The 19,468-nt window shown below is 35.5% G+C and overlaps 1 protein-coding gene across 1 annotated transcript in view; it reads left to right on the top strand.

Moving 5' to 3' along the window:
* The first annotated feature begins 1,685 nt into the window (after window positions 1-1,685).
* The window catches only part of STT3B (STT3B, subunit of the oligosaccharyltransferase complex (catalytic)), a 29,666-nt gene continuing 11,883 nt past the window's right edge, over window positions 1,686-19,468 (top strand). Inside the window, exons 1-7 of the mRNA XM_008940479.1 lie at window positions 1,686-1,789; window positions 4,025-4,312; window positions 5,973-6,038; window positions 9,573-9,672; window positions 14,294-14,392; window positions 16,003-16,149; window positions 18,595-18,643. Of these exons, the coding sequence (XP_008938727.1) occupies window positions 4,040-4,312; window positions 5,973-6,038; window positions 9,573-9,672; window positions 14,294-14,392; window positions 16,003-16,149; window positions 18,595-18,643 (734 nt within the window). The 5' untranslated portion in view covers window positions 1,686-1,789; window positions 4,025-4,039. The remainder of the gene's footprint in view (window positions 1,790-4,024; window positions 4,313-5,972; window positions 6,039-9,572; window positions 9,673-14,293; window positions 14,393-16,002; window positions 16,150-18,594; window positions 18,644-19,468) is intronic.

Here is a 19,468-nt window from a genome sequence, read left to right on the forward strand (position 1 = left end):
GTCCACAGTTTTATCACTTAGTGTATACTATATAACTGCCTATTTAACATGGAAGAGAGTGTTCCTGAAAATACTGCACTCTTATTTTTTTATTTACTTATTTTTGATGTCACTTGACTGATGCTGTGATAGTTCAGTCAGTGGAAACACGCAAGTTTGTTGGCATCTGGGCTTGAATTTCAATTCTTCTTGTTGTTTTACTGTACAGTTGAAGAAATCTGAAGGTGCTCATGACCTCTGTGTGGTTGTACTTCAGATATTGTACTTGTACTGATTAAACAAGAGTAGGAACGTGATGTATCTTACACTCTTGAGTGACATTAGATTTATTCTGTTGAAATTAATTAGTTCAAAGAAATATGTGATATTTTGGGAATCCTAGATATGTGAAAGAATTTTATGTAGTTTTAAAGCTTTTGTTAGAAGTGATGCATGTAACTGATAAAAGTGGATACTTCCATAAAATAGACAGAATGAAAAATATGCAAGCTTTTTGAATTTTGAAAGCTAACTGTCTTTGGAAGTCTATCATAGCGATTTGTTCATCTAACCTGTTGTCTCTCATGGTATTTTGTTTAGTTATCTGAACTTCTACATAACTAATGAATATTGTCTTTAATACTTGTTTAACAAATTTCACAGTGTTATCTAAATTCCAATTAGAATATCTATTAAGAGGGTTTTGTTTGTGGAGGTTGCTTGTTTCAGAAGTGGTGTTCACCCAAGCTTTTCTAAGCCTAAACTTTCTTTGCAAAACTTTACAGCACTAGTGTGTGTAGCCTTGTTAGTTTGGCTTTTGAATGATCATGGAAGATTTGCAGTTTGGGGTAACATGCACTTCAGTTCTCACAGCAGTCTGATACCTAATTTGAAGAGCTAATAGTTGAAAGGTTTTACTATCTGAAGTTTGGGAAGTTGGAAAAATTGTGCCAGAAAAGCAGAAGATTGCAATCCATTGCTGTTGTCCCTCAATGGTGTATGGGCAATGTGGAACACTGAACTGAAGGTGTGCATGGGAGAGCTTTTGTTCTACATGAAGTTTTCTGCAGTAGAGAATGTGCAAACTTTGAAGATGAAACTTTGTGTACCTAGATTCTGCATTGTGTAGACTCTTCGTAATTGAAAGCAGGGAATATGTCAAGGCCATTAGTTTGATAGTGGGTACAAATAAACCAGTTCCCTTTACTGTATATGATAACAATTTGTCACCTCTCAGTGCTACCTGAATAGGGCAGCATCAGGTGTGATGGGTAGCTGTCCTCTCTCAGAGTGGGAGGCTTGTGCTGATGCTTCCATGGGCTTAGTTCTGCTTAAGTGTTATTCTGCATGTGGTAAATAATTGGTTGATAAACTGTCTTTGAAAACTAGCTTTAAAAAGTCATGCAGAAAATGACAGGTGTTTTTCACTCCTGTTGTCAGTGACAGAAAACTTTTTAAAGTTTACCAAAAAGATCCTCCAAGCTGTAACATTTCATCTGTGTATGTGCACTGATTGTAGAAATGAAGAAAATATAGCGGTTAGTAACTGAGAGCTTAGTAATTTGCTTTAAAATTCTTCAGAGGAACATTGTACTTATATACTAAATGAGATACTAAAATTTAATTACTTTAAGGTATGCATGAAACTTAGCTTGTTGATTTTTATCTTCCCCCCCCTTCTTTTCCTCTGTTTGTTTGTAGGTTTAACTATAGATCGACACATCATCTTGCATCCCATGGATTTTATGAATTTTTAAATTGGTTTGATGAAAGAGCATGGTATCCACTGGGAAGAATAGTGGGAGGAACTGTAAGTATTGTAATAATAATAATTTAAAGACCTGGAAGTGTATTTTTTGAACTTTCAATACAAATTTGGCATTGATAAAAGGAGAGCCTTAATAAAATTTACTTTTAATTGTCAAATTGCTGCAGAGGGAGTAGCAAGAGGTTTTTAAATTCTAGCTGCACAATCTGAACCAATAAGTTAACATGCATTAGTATTCAACAGCATACTGAAATACACAAGAAATATATAATTGAGATTTACTTCCTTACATATGAACTTAAAATAGTAATAAATAAGGGTATTATGACTCCTGTAATTCTGGTAAATGAAATGGGGAGGGGGGAAATCCCAACCAAATAGTTGACTAAATCTCTTATGGCATTAGTTTTATTCAATGGTACATGTTGAGAGGACTTTACATGTGTATGGGAGATGGTAGGGTTTCACTGGGAAAGACCTTTTGAAATTAAATCAGTGGGGTACCTCTATGAAGCTTCAGGAGTAGATAAGACTGGTATCGATGCAAGTTACAAGACAGGAAAGGTGCACGAAACGGTGTTATCAGCTCAGAATACAAATATCGTTCATTTGTAGAACAGCTGTAGTTAACACTAGGTAACACAGCCACTCATTACTTCATGTGTGGAAGTGCAGTAAAACTTTTTAATTATAACATATATCATTTAGATGCATTTACAAAGCCATTTTTGTAGCAATTGGACCATTTGTTTTCAGATCTTGGAGATAGTGAAGACTCTTTATGTAATATGTATCAATGAATCATTTAGGTTGGAAAAGACCTTTAAGGCCATCAAGTCCAACCGTTAACCTAACTCTACCAAGTCCTTTACTAAACCATGTCCCTCAGAACCATATCTACACGACTGTTGAACGTGTTCAGGGATCATGATTCAACCACTTTCCTGGGCAGCCTGTTCCAGTGCTTGGTAACTCTTGTTGAAGGAATTTTTCCTAATATCCAACCTAAACCTCCCTTTGTGAAAATTGAGGCCAAATCCTATCACTTGTTACTTGTGAGTAGAGACCAGCATCAACCTCACAATAACCTACTTTCAGGTAGTTTTAGAGACTGATAGTCTCCTCTGAGCCTCTTCTTCCTCAGACTGAATAGTCCCAGTTCCTTCATCTGCATCTTGTAAGACTTGTGCTCTAGACCCTTCACCAGCTTAGTTTGTTTTTTCCATACATGTCTTATACAAAGCCAAAACCCTTAGGAAATAAAATTAAAATGTCAATTGCATACATTATCTTACAAGTCACATGGTATATGTTATTTCATACATATTATATATATTACATATTTTATCTTGAAAACCAACTCTCAAGGATATATGCAGGGGAACATTCTGTTGTCTGTTCATTTAATTGAGTACAACGCCCTTCTTAGTTTTTGAAAGAAACTAAGGCAGGTGAAGTACATATTAACTTTTCTAGTACATATTGATTTTTCTAATGTTAATAAATGTGAGAAGGTAGAGTTCCTGTTAAGAATATCTTATAATTTTGCATTATTCTATGACGGGTTCGATAGATATGTGTAAGTCTATGCTATATTTCCTGGAGGACATCTTAATTCAATTTATAGGACTTTATACTAATAAAATATGTCTTTCATGTCCAAAGATGTCTGTAGATGTCTTGCAAATATATAATACTCAACTGCCCATCAGCTTTGCAGCTTTAAAAAACCTCTGTTGATTCATATTTTCTTTTTCCATGAAGTGAAGAGTGGCATGGCATATTTTGGAGGAAAATGGATAGGATAATGTTGTTGAGTTACTTCTCGTTGTCTAAGGGCTTTTGAGTTTGTTTGTTTGTTTGTTTGTTTGTTTGTTTGTTTGTTTGTTTTTTTAAAGCTGTTAGCTGGCTTGAAATTCTCTTGCAAGCTTTGGCTTCTGCTTCCATACCTTACAGACAGATTCTTCTCATTGTACGGTAAATGTCAGGCAAGATAGGATATTATCTACATGCTGCTTATTCAATTAGAAAATGGATTATATGTAATTGTTAGCATTTGGATAAAATTTAAAGAACCCCTGGTATTCAGCAGTGTTGTCAAAACGTGATTAAAGTAGTATTAAAATAATTCCATTAGCTTTACCTGCTCACTGCTTATATCAGCTTAAGAAATGACTGTTTCATTGCAAATTATATGCAAATAAATCTACCATGATCATTTTCTGCAGTAACCTAGTAATTTCCTTTTTTTTTTTTTTTTTTTTGTCCTCCTTTTAGGTATACCCAGGATTGATGGTGACAGCTGGCCTTATACATTGGATTTTAAATATGCTTAATGTGACAGTCCATATAAGAGATGTATGTGTGTTCCTAGCACCAGTTTTTAGCGGCCTTACAGCTATTTCTACTTTCCTGCTCACCAGAGAACTGTGGAACCAGGGAGCAGGGCTTTTAGCTGCCTGTTTTATTGCCATAGTTCCTGGTTACATATCCAGATCAGTAGCAGGATCATTTGACAATGAAGGCATAGCTATTTTTGCACTGCAGTTCACATACTATTTATGGGTAAGTAATTGCAGAGTCTTTTGCTTTAGAAAGGTTTTTTGGCTCCTCCTCCGACCAAATGACTGATTTTTCTTAGAATCCACTGAATTCTTATTTTCCTCCCTCTCATCCCTCTTCCCCTTGGCTCTTGATCAGGCAAATACCGAGAAATCACATGTTCTGAACCACTCCATAATCATGCTCTTTGGTTTGCTATGTAAAACTACTGTTCAGCTGAAATGTGTGTACTATAGTAGTAGTAGTAATAATAATGATAGACCTATGCATTTAAAGCAAACAGGTGTGTAGTTTTTATTTTTCGGTTTGGAGGTATTAGTATTATGTGAGCATCAAACTTTAGCCTCCTTATTTAGCCAATGAAAAGCAGTAGCCTCTGAATATAAACTTGAATTGTTTCCTGGAGAAGCTTTGGACCGTATGGAAGGTCTGGGCTTTGACTTAAGTATCCAAATTAAATACCCAAAGCTGTCCAGAGCAAGATATTGCTTGCATGCTTGTAAAAAAATAGTCTGATGTCCTTTATTTAGCTGACTTGCCAGTGCAGTTTGTCTGTCACTCCTTAATCTGTATGTAGAATTGCACATGTATGAAGGAGTTGAGGCAAGATGGAGTTTTTCTGGACTGTTGATTCTGTTTTGGAAGCATGACAAGTAGCATAGCTATATTGTTAATTCAACTTAGCCACTGTGTGATACTGTCCCTTGTGCATTCCTTGAATGCATATGCCTTTCATTTCATGTCTCCATCCATGTACATGCTCATTGCAGTTTTTCCCATGAGTTTTACTTCTCATAAGCAGATGCAAACTCACAAGTTTTGTAGCTTTAGACTATTTCAAACTTGGGATATTGTTGGTAGGAGTGTAATGGAAGGGAGTTGAAGTTTTTCATGACTGAGTGACTGGTGTTACTTAAATGCAGGGTTTTTAAATCTAAACTTAGTACACCTTTACAGATGCAGTTTATTCTGTGTTTGTTAACAATAATAGAATCAACGTACATTTTACTTTGTAACAGCTGAGACATGATAGCAGTTATCTGTTCTTAGAGAACTCATGTAACTAAACTGCATAATGCAGTTGTGTTTGAATGAACTCTTGAAGAATTATTGTGTGAATCACACATATTTTATACATTCTAGCATTATTTAACATTGATTTTTTTTCATTCCTATTTTCCCACACCACAATCACCATCATCAGTTTTGGACAAAATCGTATTACTGGGCTAGTTTATAGATCTGCTAAACCTTTAGTAGTGTCTGGATGCTTTCATCTAGAGAGAAAACCTTAAGTGAGTTTTTCAAACATACAGGATAGATCTTTTATCTATAATTGCAGAGTTGGGTCTGATGTGAGCCAAAGTAATCCAGGGATAGCCTGCACTTAGAATTATAAAGTGGTCTGATGTCTCGGAGAAAGTAGCACAGAGGTGTTGCAACTACTTTTCTACCTCAGATCATGAAGCAGAGAGTTATATTGCATCCTGTCTCTGCTTTAACTAGAGAGATAAGTATAACCCGTTTTGTGTGTGAATGTGGTTTAGTTTTATGGACATCAACTCAGAAGCATACTCATATGTTAACTTTCATTTTGGAATGAAATTTTGGAATATTTTTCAGTGTTTGGTTCTCATTCATAAATACTTTGTTATTTTTGAAGGTGAAGTCTGTGAAAACTGGGTCGGTCTTTTGGACAATCTGCTGCTGTCTATCCTACTTTTACATGGTAAGCCTTTTATGCATATATAATAGCTCAACTCTTTGAGTAGGGCTCACATGATCCATATGTTGATGAAGAACAGAAGGAGATTTTAATCTCTGTGGGACCCATAATATAAAATTGTTGCTTGATATTACTATTAAAACCTTAAATAATTGAGTAGAAAGATATAATAAACATTTTAAAGCTTAAAGTATTTAAATAAATGAAAATAAAACTATTTTTTTAAAAAACTCTTCAGTGTAATAACTTACAAATTAATCCTCTGCTGTGACTCGGTACTGTGATTCAGCAAAAAATTTTGTTTTGGTCCAGGTGAATTAAGGTGGAATTTTGCTATTCATGTGTATGTGTGTCATTATTACTAAAATGCAATAGTAATACTTAAAATTTATGGATAAAGTTACACTCGCATAACTTTGAAAGCTATTTCTTTGGGTATAATTGTGCCATAAAGTGAAGCTTACCACCAGAACTGATGAATTAATTCAGTGTCAGATTAAACAATCGTTAAGTCCCATTTCATTCTTGATCTAAGCAAATGGAGGCTATTTCAGAGATGTTCCTAAGGGCTAAGAGAGGGGAAAAACAGTAGTAAAACTGAGGCAATAAAACTATTAGGAAAACGGAGGGAATTGGTTTCCTTCCTCCTCATCTTCCGGAACCTGAAACTTGAAGGATTTTCCTATATGAATCAGTCAAAGTTGTTTTTTTTTCCCCCCCCTAATTGATAAACTTATTTTTGTGACTATGTGAAGAATAAATTAGCCTCAAAATAGCCAGTGGTGGGACAGTGAGGCTAATTGCTTGGTGTCAGTTAAGACTGAGGTCTCAGATATTGCTTTTCTATAGTCAGGTAACTAGGCTTACAAGAAAAAGGAACTTAGGAGCTGATCTGCACACTTTCATTTAAAGAACAAGGTTAATTCAGAATTTATCTGGATGCCGCATAGGTTTTCTCTGGCTTTAATGTTCATTGGATTTTCTCAGAGATTTTTGCTGTTAATACAGCAAAAAAAAATAGCCCTGTATATGTCACCAAAGAGGACAGCTGTCACCTGTTAGAGTACATTTATTTCCTTTCCTATTTCTCCTCCTTTTTGCCAAATCATTAAACAGACAGCCACTTCTGTTAAACAGCGTTGCTGTTTAAATAGCATTACAGTGAAGAAATCCTGTAGATTTGGTACAGGCTTTTGTGTTGCAGTATCAGGCAGGTAAGTTTTTGAATTGTTACATTTATATACCATAGTCTCTTTTATACTGTGCCAACACATTGGCAAGATCCTCAAAATGTGCTCTTCATGAATGTGCAGATAACAAATGAAATGCTTTTATAATTTTACTGCTGAAAAAATCACACAATAACAAGCTATTCTCATCTTAATCTTACTGGTGTCTTAGTTTGTGGGATTGCACGGGAGAGAGGGGATGTTGATCTAGACTGTACATTGTGACAGAACTTAGGGAATCAGTGTCATCATCGTGATGTTCAATCCTTGAATGCAAATTACTATTTTTTCTCTTATTTTCCCTTCAAGTGGTGTCAGCTAATGAAAGGTTAAGATTTGTCCACAGCCTTAGTGATTAGATGATAGAAGAATTTTATTACTTACAGAGTGTACCTACTTCATCCCTGGTTGTGGCTTTCCGTATAATGTATTTCCCCTTGGGAAAGAGCTTTGTAAGATGCCCTTCTAGACATTTTGCTTAGGGAAATTTTTAGGACAGAGTATTATTGTACTATTTGTTATATAGTATTACTTTGTTTTTCTCTGATGGAATTAGTTATGTTTTCAGTGTAAGTTGAAAATTAAATCGCAGTTTTGAAGTAGTAAAAGTCAGTCTTTGCATGGGGAGTTTTGGGAACAGGCTAGTGCGTGAACTGTCAGAAATCTGCCTTGATAATGAAATCGGCTTAAAATATGTACCTAACTCACTGTGATAATTTGATTCACAGCATTGTATTGCATTCTATCAAGAGAAGGATTTTTTCCTTGCCTTTATTTTTTTGGGTTTTATTTGACTGCAGCAACTTCTGCTTCAGATATATTTTTATGGTGAGGAGGTAGAATAAATCAAAGCTTTACATTGAAGCAATCCTCGTAGGAGTTTCCATGTTTCCGCTTTTTTTGCCAATCTGTGAGGATGCCTCAATTTTGTTTACAAAGTGCCAAAGTGCATCTTCAGTACAATCTTTAGTGCTTAGATTTGATTTAATATTTTGATAATTAGAGGTGCAGGTCACTGGTCCGTACAAACTGTCTGCTACCTACTTCATTCAAATCTTTGCCTAAACATGTGTCCTGAGTGCTCATTCATTCTTACTGTATTCTGCCCTACCTGTCTTCATATATTTTTCTCCCATTAAAAAACCTTATTTTTGTAAACCATACTTCACGCTAGCAATTTGGCAATAGGGTCGTGGTAACCTGAAACAAATTTCTAGAAAACTTAGAAGATTTCTATTCTCTTTGTTTCACATTGTCTAAATCGGTCACCCCAAATTTTGAAATGCTGGGTTTTGTAGTATTAGTGTCAAAAAACAGTAGTACTTGTCCTTATTTTAGAAGCTGTTCTATAGAACTTAGTCATTTGGGTGTCTTTTTGGATTCTAAGGCTTTAAAAATATCTCCATGAATTTAAGCCCTGAAGTACAATTAAAGTGGAAACCACATTAGCTACTGCATTCTAAAAATGAAGATCTAGGGTAGGCACGGTGCATATGGGAGAAGTCTAGACTGTCATTTGACAAGAGGACGTGTTAAAATACAGACTGTCAAGTCAACATTAGCCCTTCTAAATATGTTACAAATTTGGATAGCATGGTAATGATGGCTCATTAAATCTTTATCTAAAGCAGCAGCCAGCGATGTATCAATAACATCGTAGTGTTTCAGCTCTAAGCACCTTGTGCCAGTGCTTCTCAAATGCTGCTGTTACTGTGGGTTTGGGCTAGCCATGGTGCTCAGCCTTGCTTCCCTGTGCATCCACCCCCTTCCTTTTGGTTATTTCCTTACCCTGCAACCTGCATTGGCTGCTCTGCTCCAGTTCTGCTCCCAGAGGTGTACCTTGCTCCCCTTCTCCTCTCTGGCTGAAGGTACTGTTCCCTGTCCCCAGCAAAAAGTGCAGAGCGTGGTGCTAAATTTGTATGTCGAAGGAAAATTCTGGGTGCTACGTGGGAGCCATACCACTGCCTTGTGCTGCAGCCCTCACAGTGAGGAAAAGCCCCCAACATCCCGTTCTTGTTTGCCAGCATGACCCAGATTAGCCTGGGACAAGGAGGAAATACAGGAAGGATAACCTTGGAAATCTCCAACCCATCTCAAAAGTCTTTGACTTGTGGAGTTTTTGTTGGAAATTTTTCTGTTTTGATAATAAATATTGAAAAATGTTCTAGTGGTTTTACTAGTAGTTCTGGCGGCTTGTTTAAATGGGGTTTGTGATTTCTTGTTAGACCGTCAGGATGTGTAAAGCCAGTATTAGCTACTCTAATTTGCAGATATTTTCAGATTTAATTTCTTGTTCCATTTCTCATAGGTCTCTGCATGGGGTGGTTATGTTTTCATCATCAACCTTATTCCACTGCATGTGTTTGTTCTGTTGCTGATGCAGAGATACAGCAGGAGGGTCTACATCGGTAAGATTTGTTCATTGGACGGTCGTTCTCAGATGCTTAATGTTGAGATATGAAATTAATTATACTGATGTGTTTTGCGTCAAGTGGGAATTATGTAATTCCATAACAAGATGCGTTTCATTAATTTTTTGCTGATTATAGTCAGTTATTCTCTACAACATGGAATTAAGGAGTTAAAACATACTCACACTTCCAAAATTTCTTATATGTAGTTGCTATTTTTTCCTTTCTAGTGCACTGAAAAAAAAATTGGATGGCTTTATGCTTGTAGAATCATTTTAACGTCTTTTATATATAGATATTATTCTATCGTTATGTATTGTATTGTATTATTGTCTGTAGTAATGTTTCACATTTTTGTCCTTTCCTAGTATGTGAAACAATTGCCATTTTTTAAAAGTTGAGCAGCAGAAATTATGCAAACACATAGTATTTATTGTGACATATATGAGAAAAGAAGTAGGGAATTGTAAGCAGCCATGTATGTTTTGTGTAACCTGGACTGAAGAGCAGTGTAAGAGTCTACCCACCCCAGATGAATTCTTAAAATTTTGTTGGTTTAATGGATCAGCCCTCCTTCCAGTTTCAGGAATGCGTGAATACTGATCTTAGGAGACTAACTTCTTAATTGATTTGCCTGATGTTTAAATACTCTGTAAACTCTTTTTGCAGAGACTTTACCATTGAAATCAGTTGGCCATGGTGTAGGTGTGTGAATTGAATAAATTATAAGCTTTGGATACTCAAAGATTTATAAGTTGGCCAGAACATTTTTTACTCCCTAATGTGAAACCTCTACAACAGACGGTTTGAGAATGTAGTATTGACTTGAAATATGATATCACAGGATGTTTCATATTAATATATTTTCATTGACCATTTCAGTACTGTTTTATCTTTGTGTTTTAGTTATTTCAGTGTTCTTTTTTTAGTGCCTGCTCGAGAAGTTACTATATGTACACATATATATTTGAACCATTATCTACAGTAATTACTCAATTTACTCCAGTTTTGTATTTTTGTTATCAAAAAGATAAATGTTGGGTTGTTCCTTTGTTAATCTATTTGTATAATTCAGAAACAGAAATTCTTTTTCAAAAAACTCTAACCTATCTTTAATTGTTAATGTTAGTATTGCTTAACTTCTTCATTAACTAATTCTTCATAACTTAAGAGGAAAGTTGTCTTGTTTTGCTTTTAAAATTGTTTTATTTAATATTTTCATTTTTCAGTTTCTGTGAGTTAAGCAAAAGAAAATTAGATCTACTAATTATAAAATCCTGAAGCGATGTGGTAACCAGAAACAATCAAGAATAAGTACTATTGCTTTTTCAGCTTTCAATGAACTAGTGTTTGAACACATCTGGGGTAAATAGTACTGCAGGTTCATAGGAATTAAGGGGTTTGACAGGCATTTGCTTTGCAAATAGCTACAGCATTCTGAGATGTTATTGCCCTTCAGCTGTGAGGGAGATGTACTTCAGCAGAGTTGTCAGAATGAAAATGTGATTGCTGCTCTGCTATTTCATTGCAACTGCTGACTTAATTTAAGCTTTCATGGTAAGCCTTATACACAGAGAGGTCTGTACATCTCACATTAGTCTGTGATTTCTAGGTTTGTTTAACAGGATGTTTTTGTAAAACAAGTAAGAATGTTCAAGCACTTCTGAGAGGAAATTCAAGTGTGCTTCACTTCCAAACTATTCAGATAGGGAGAAGAGTTTACAAAAGCTCATTGAAATAGGGAGAATAAAGATATTTCTGGAGTTTCTGTCATGTGCAGTAGCTGGTGTGTCTGCAGCAGTCTCGTAATTCTCAAAAAACTACCAATGTGCAGCTAAAAACTTTTCTAAACTATTGTCAGCTGACAGTTGCCAGTAAAATCTGCATCCATTTTACTATTACAGAGAATTTGGGGAGTTTTAATCTCTAGATCAGTTGCTTAATTTTATTTTAAATTCGCATGAGCCTAACTTCTGTAATGGATGAATGTTTAGTCTAACATAATAACATAAATGTAAAGAGAAATATTTGGCATCACCAAGGTTTTAAAAATAGTGGTTTCCTGATATATATTTTTCACATGGATATCCATATACCAAGTAAAAGATTAATGGGACGTAATCTGATATGCCTGGCAGTGTAATTCAGAATGAGTAAAAACTTCCCAGAACATGAACTTATTGCCAATTTTGAAAAAAAAAAAAAAATTTACAAGTTACAGGCAGGTGAATTTATCAGACATAGCTTCTGACCGTTTGGCATCAAACACTACCTACATCTGAAAGCTTGATGTGCTTTCTTTTTTTGTTTGTTATAACAGTGGTCAGTATCTTCCATTAATAATTAAGAACAATAATTAAGAACAAGTGCTTACAAATCCAATGTGTTAACAGCGTTTACGTAGGTAAATAACTTTTATTCAGATGCAGAGATCACTGATATTCTTTTATGTTTTTGTACATGTAATTTCTCTTGTAGTTTATCATATGTTTAAACAACAAATGGTTTTACATTTGGAAAGATTTAAGTCATGCCTGCACACTTAAGGGTCTTGGTAATTTTCACTTCGATTTGATTTTTTTTCCCCCATGCAACTTTAAGTTCTGTATATGTTCTGGAATATTTAATAACAAAACACTTAAGGATCTTCTAGAAAGGAAAACTTATTTCAATAATTCCTTGTTCTAGGTCTTGGATTTTATAATTTAAATAGTGAACAGTTGATGTATTTATATCAACTGCCTCAGTATTCTGAAACTTCAGATGATGAGTGTTTATTTCTGGTGATTATAATGCATTAATTGAAGGTATGTGGTCAAGTATTTGATCGTACTCTCTGGAGAAGTTTTTCAGTAGGTTCATCCTCTGTTTGTGACACATACAGCAAATAAAATTGTTTGTAAAATTAGTTTATTCACAGTAGGTCATAATGGTTTTGTTCTTGACCTAGTCAAAGTTGTAACTATGACATTAGCCTGCAGGAATCAAAATTAACTTGTTGTTTTTGCAAGGACTGTGAAAAGAGTAGAATGTAAAAGAACATGGAAAGCTTGTGATGATATGTCACCTTGACCTATCTTAAGTTTGTAGAAAAATTGTGTTGCTGTGTAAATTCTTAGGTTTCTTTTCAATAACAGGCAGACAGGTGTGATAGCTGTTTGAAGGAAATGGGAGTAAGGACTGGGGGGAAAGTGGGTATAGAAAGTAGAAACGTTGCAGGAGTAAGCTTAAAAATTATGATTTACAATGGTCTAGCAAATGTGAAATGTAGTGGTTTATGCCAATCATTGAACTTCCACAGGATGGCAGTGTTGTAACACTTCTATGGTAGAGTATAATGATTTATGTTGAGGTGAATCCTTCAAAAAATGAGCTACCTACAGCAAAAATGTATTTCAGTGATGTAGGAGGGCATAGATCAGTAGCTAGGCCCAGCACTGTAATACAGATACTTGAAAGAATATATCAGAGAAGACAGGACATGGTTGGGAGTATCACCACAGTCACTTCTGTGACTCTTGGAATGCACCCTGGGAGCATAACCCCCCAGTGAGACCACCCAAGTGCTATGGAAGCCATGACACTGGGAAATCCACTCCCTAATCCTGTTCTCAGGGAGGCTAGCAAAGGATTGGATGAGAGTGGGGATGTCTGCATAGGATCAAGGCCATAAGAAAGATAGTGGTTCATGAACTGTAGGAGTGTTTAAAAAACTGGGAGGTGGATTATTGCTGCTTGCCACTGAAGGAACAAAACTTCATTTGGACTTTAAGCTGCCTGGTTATTTGAGACGTGATCAGACTCATGGCTGTTCAGAGTTGGTATTTTTTTGTTCCACTCCCCTCTCTTTGCCCTGGAATACTGAGAACCAAAACCCTGTCAAACAGAGTATATGAATCTTAGTGCATACATAAGAATAATTCATGTTATTAATAATAATATTAATTTTGTTCTTGGCCTCTACTTTCGGGGACATTGAGTCCTCGTGGTTGATATAGATCCATTAATACATATGCTTATTAATTTTTAATTCTGTTGCTTTTCAGTTTCTTGGCATGCCTCTGCTCTTATATTAAAAACAAAAAACAAAAACAAAACAAAACAAAAAAAAAAAACAACAAACAAAAAAAAAAAACAAGCATACCTCTTTGCATTTTCTAAATTGGTAGTGGGCTCTTAAATGTTTTGCTTCTTTGAGGTTGAGTCCCTTCAATTTCTCCTCATATAGAAGGCTTCTTTTGTCACTTATTTGAGGTCTTTTCCCCAGCCTATGACCCACAAAAAGAAGAAGGGAAGAGAAAACTATTTCCAAGCCAGAACATCTTAGGTAGATGGTTTATTTCCCTAGAAGAAGAAAAAATAGTGCAATTAGAACAACAGTACTTTGCTTCTTCCTCTAAAATTGGATGCAGGTTTGTTCTAGTCAAAAGGAGGAAAAAGTAATTGGGATGGTTGAAATACTTAGAATACTAAGAATGATATGATATGGTGATATTATGCTATCACTGAAAATGGGAGAAGGGTGGACTTTGCTATAGAACCAATGTTTTCTGAAATGTGTATATTAATTTTCTTCCATCTTTTTCTTCCTCCTCTCTCCACACCCTTTTTTTCTTAGCATATAGCACTTTCTACATTGTAGGGTTAATATTATCAATGCAGATACCTTTTGTGGGATTTCAGCCAATTAGAACAAGTGAACACATGGCAGCTGCAGGTAAGAAAATCAAATATCTGCTTCCAAACAGCTTGCCTAGCACAAGAAAGCCTCAAATGACTGCAACTTTGTTTCCTTGTGTTAGAAAGAGCATGTACTAGCCAACAAAATTTGTTAGCGTTAGAATTTAGTGTCTGTGGGGAAGTTCTTTCCAGTTGACACATTATCCTTCTTTGTGTGAGCTAATGGAGGTAAGATGCCTCCATAACACTAGATCACGCATTCTAACAAGCACTTATTTTACACACTGGTAATCTCTACTGTTCTACAATATAATGTTGCCTTCAAGCATTGTACAATTGAAACATTATGTATTGGTAAACAAAGCTTTTACTGAGCCATTTTGTTTTATAGTTGATAGTCTTCTCTAATGGGTTAAATACAAATTACTCAAATTCCTTATCAGGTGACTGATTTTTAAATGACTGCTTTCAATCTTGCTTGATGCTTCTTATTTCTTTAAAGTAAGTTGATTTTTCAATAGTTAAGTCAGAGATCTTGTCTTCTTAACAGCAATAACATCTACTAAAACTGATAGGTTTATGCTTAATTGCTGTTTAATTACACTGTTTGTGCAATAGTTTAGCTTGTTAGATTCCTCAGGTACTTTATTGTGTAGAGTCACTTATCCAAACATATTTGGGACAGCAGTTGGAATAGCATTAAGAATTACCAGAAAAATTGAGATTTTGTGTTTTTTTCAAACAATCTGAATAGAATGAAAAGAGTAAAGTTCATTAAACCCCATCTGGTATCTGGAGAATTTTACATTTATTTAGTGCATGGAGTTTGTGTCTTTCTCTAGGAGTTTAGAACAAGTGAATTTCACCATTGTGCACCTCAAATTTATTGTTAAATTGAAGAAAGACCATACACCTGTGTTCTGTTTTGTTCTTATGCCAGTTACCAGTGAATTTTCATTTTTGAATTGACTGATCACTGGATTAATCTGATTGTATACATTGAAAAGAATAACAACAGAAAAATCACGTCCGAGTTCTGGTTTAATGTTAAACTGAAGAGCGTTTTGAGGATGTGGGGTGCTTACCCAGTGAATTCTGGTGTTTCAACACTAGCTTTATATAACTCTGTTGTCTGTATCACTTAATGCTTGTTTGGTTTGGTTTGGGTTTGTTTGGGTTTTTTCTTTTTTCTTTCATTAAATCCTGTTTTGGTCAGTAGTTTAATTTCCATATGTTTCTATGTTAGCCTTGTTTGTGTGTTCCCTGGGGTCTGTGTCTTAATTTTTCCCCATTTCTGGGTATGTTACCCTGTACTTTTGTCATAATCAGTGCAACCTGGTTTTCAGGTGATTCCAAATTTAATTTTGGAGCAAAGGGGCAGTACATATTGGAGCTCTCTATACAAGAAGTAAAGAATATTTGGGAGAGTATTTTGCCTCATTGCTACTTTCTGTCATTGCAAGGAAGTATCACCCCTGTTAAATATTAAAGGCTACTTGTCAGAAAGTGATTTTTAAACTAGTTTTTAGATGTAAGGTTGTACGTTACATTTATTTTTCTAATTCAAAGGTAGCCAAGGTATGCCAATTGCTTTAAGAGTTGTTACAGCTTTTGAGTATTTCATCAAAAACTCTCCTCTTCCTTTAGGTGTTTTCGCACTGCTGCAGGCCTATGCATTTTTGCAGTATCTGAGAGACAGATTAACAAAGCAAGAATTTCAGACGTTGTTCTTCTTGGGTGTCTCACTAGCTGCTGGTATTGTATTCCTGAGTGTCATCTATTTGACATACACAGGTAAAAAAATGTGAAACTAATTAATGTGTTTGGCAGATAAACCAGATGATTGATATTTGCCTTAGTCTAACGTAGCTGGCAGCAATGCCACAGCAAAACAGTGTCCATGTTTCTCTGTATTTCTGGGTGTTGGAGTTCACTGTGCTTTTTGGGCTGCAGAAAAAAAAACCTACTTCATAGCACCATTCCAGTATTTTGGGTTTATCCACAATCATTGCCATCTTCTAATTCCATTATATACTTTCTTCGCCTCATGAAGAAAAAGCAATCTTATTTTCCTAGCCAAATATGTTCCCCATGCAAAAATTGACTTCTGCTTGGCATGTATTGCATGATCTTTATATTACACCTCAAATACACTTCTGTTTTTCCATAGTTTTATTTTCTTTTTTGGGGAGGGGGAAGAGGGGGGAAGTCCTGAGACATAACTTGTTTTTATTTCAATTGACTTCTTTCTTGTATTACTTTTTATCAATGTTCCTGCCATAGGTTGTGGGGTTTTTTTATCAGTTGTTTAACATTTTGGACTGTTTCATAGCAGTTTTATTTTTGTTAATTATGATGCTGTTATTCCAAAAGAATAGTTAACATCTCTATTTGTTTGAAAGTCTTTGAAAACTTGTTGGTTTATGATTTGCTTTTCTGTATCTATAAACAGGTCCTACTAGTAACTTAGCAAAAATTCTCAGACTGGCATATCAAAACAATATTCAGCTTCTGAATTTTCAGCTTCTAAATTTCAACAAAATCTCAGTGTACAGCAGAATATGTCTTCTGTTGCAGTTCTTAGAAAGTGTGGATATCAGCTTCTGAAATCTACTGATCAGTATCACTGCTTCACCAGATGAAGGAAATTTCATTCCATCAGCTTCTGGTGTGCTGTGTATTATGGGCTTCTGCCCATCGCACAGCACACTGATCCCTCTTTATTTTCTTAATCCTCTTGCAGAAGGTGGACCACACCTGGACCCTGTATCCCAGGTGCAGCACCTGGGAGAAGGGGTTTGAGGTTCTGGATTGAGGTACTGTGTACCATAAGACATGTTAGCCACTCCTCAGTTTAACACAGTTCACTGTTTTGGCCTCTGGGATATTTTTACTTTTTACTAGCCACCAGCTGGACCCCAATCCACTGGGTACTACTTCGAGCTTGTTAGGGCAGCCAGTTTTCAACCCACCAAATGGTCTGTCTGTCCAGCCCATCCTCCTTCAGCTCATAAATGAGAAAAGAGGAAGATGGTTCAAAAAGCGTTTTAATGATGTATTTCAGGAGGCTGTGCTCCATGATCTTTTCAGGGATTCAAGTTTCTGGTCTGTAGTTTCCTGCATATTCCTTCTTGCCTTTCCTAGAAGTGTAGCACTGGCCATTTTCCAGTCTCCAGGGGCCTCCCTTATCTTCCTGATGAAGGTGATGTGTAGTTATCATATTGGCCAACTCTTTCAGCACCATCAAGTGAACGCCACCTGATCTCATGTTTTGGATGCATGCAGAGAAACCATAACTGGTAGCTCCCCATCTGCTGGTGGCTCATTCTTGTGCATGCAGTGGTCTGGGAATAGGCTTTGCAGCTGAAGACTGAAGGGAAAAATATGTCTTGTTGTAGAACATTAACCACACTATTTAAATATCTACACTAGATATTAAAATAAAGCCTTCAGTCAGATTATTACTAAATTTAAATATCAGATAGAGAAGAGTTACTATGTCATGCACAAAATCTTGGGTAATAAATAAAAGGTTTTAACTTCCTCTTATTTCAGCTTGAGTGTATCTCTTCAGAGGGAGCTGAAACAGTTGCAAGGAAAGTGAAAATAAAATTTAAGAATCTTACTAATAACTTTTAACAGTAATTTTTATCTTTCATATGATATTATTTCTTTTCATCTTATGATATTCAAGTATCAAAAGTCTTTCTCAAAAAAAAAAGTAAAGATTATCAGCATGTCTAGTAGCAGCTTTTTTATATTCCATGAAACATGTAGGTCCATCTGTAAAGAAACAATAGGAAATGAGTGTTTCAAGTATTAGTGTTTTGACTCTAGATCATTCCCAGTGTCCTGCTCAGGCATTTTAGAAAAATTAAAAACTTTCTTATCAATTATGTTTTATTTTTCTTATGTATTTTTACAAGACTATAGGACACTATCTCTCATATTCTTGGATAATTTTTTTTACATTTAATATTGCATTACTTTGACTTTTGGAGTCATGCGTGTCTTGATATTTGACAAGTCATTGTGATCCTGTAAGAGTGTGTTCTTCTAAAACTAGCTTCATGGTCGGTAGATTTTATAGCTTGCCTAATGCAGTAGGTCTGGTTCACATGTATTCTGGGTCCAAAGAAAATCTTTGGTTTTGTGCTATAAATTGAGGGGGTGGAAAAATTATTGCATCTAAATACCTAGACAGCAAAATGTTTTGTTTTTTCCTCTTCTCTGTTTCAGGTTATATTGCTCCTTGGAGTGGCAGATTTTATTCGTTGTGGGACACTGGGTAAGTAAGGAGAAAGGATATAAGGATTTTAGATTTCGATAGCATTCTACTGAAAAATAATAATCTTTTGCTCTCCTCATCTTCAAATCCATTTAGTATTTCAATCAAGGGGAATACAGTAGGCTTTAAGCAGTTCTCTGAAGAGAATATTTGGTAGTAACTGTTCCGTGATCTTTGCAAACAGTTCACTAATTTGTCTATTAAATTTCTTGCTGCTTTGGAAGTCTGTGAATATGTGATGGTATGCTTCTCTGTGTGAAATCATAGTGCTTCTCAGCATAAAGGAAAAAAAAAAAACCCAAACCTGTACCAGCATTTGAGGACACAATTAAAAACTACTAAGAGCCTTAAATTTAGACTATTTTCATTTTCACAACATCACACAGAATCACAAAGATGTTGCACATGTGATCTTGCATGTTGCCTGTTTATATGTTCAAACATCTGTTTTGTGTATACAGATGTCTACTCTGAACAATTCTGGCTTATTTGTGTGTTTCCACAAGAAAAAACACTGTTACTTAATGTTCTGTTTTAGTTAACCTTTAAAAATCCAATGTTGAGTTCCTTAGCCAACAAGGAGAACAGGAATAAAACTGAAGATATTTTTCTCAGATAAATGTACTTAAGGTGAAATTCAATTGGTAGACCTTTTTAAGATTAAAAGCAAAGATAAGAGAACTTCAATCTTTTTGCAGTTCAGGTTTTTGCAGGCTCCAAAGTCCAGCTCATGTAGGCTTCTGTACCAACCCTGTCAGGAGAGGGAGTACCTGTCAGTAAAGAAGCCTCAGATTTGTATGAAGACCATACAGACGTTGTTTTTTG

Source organism: Merops nubicus, unplaced genomic scaffold (genome assembly GCF_000691845.1).
Source record: "Merops nubicus isolate BGI_N331 unplaced genomic scaffold, ASM69184v1 scaffold12475, whole genome shotgun sequence".
Taxonomy (NCBI): Eukaryota; Metazoa; Chordata; class Aves; order Coraciiformes; family Meropidae; genus Merops; species Merops nubicus.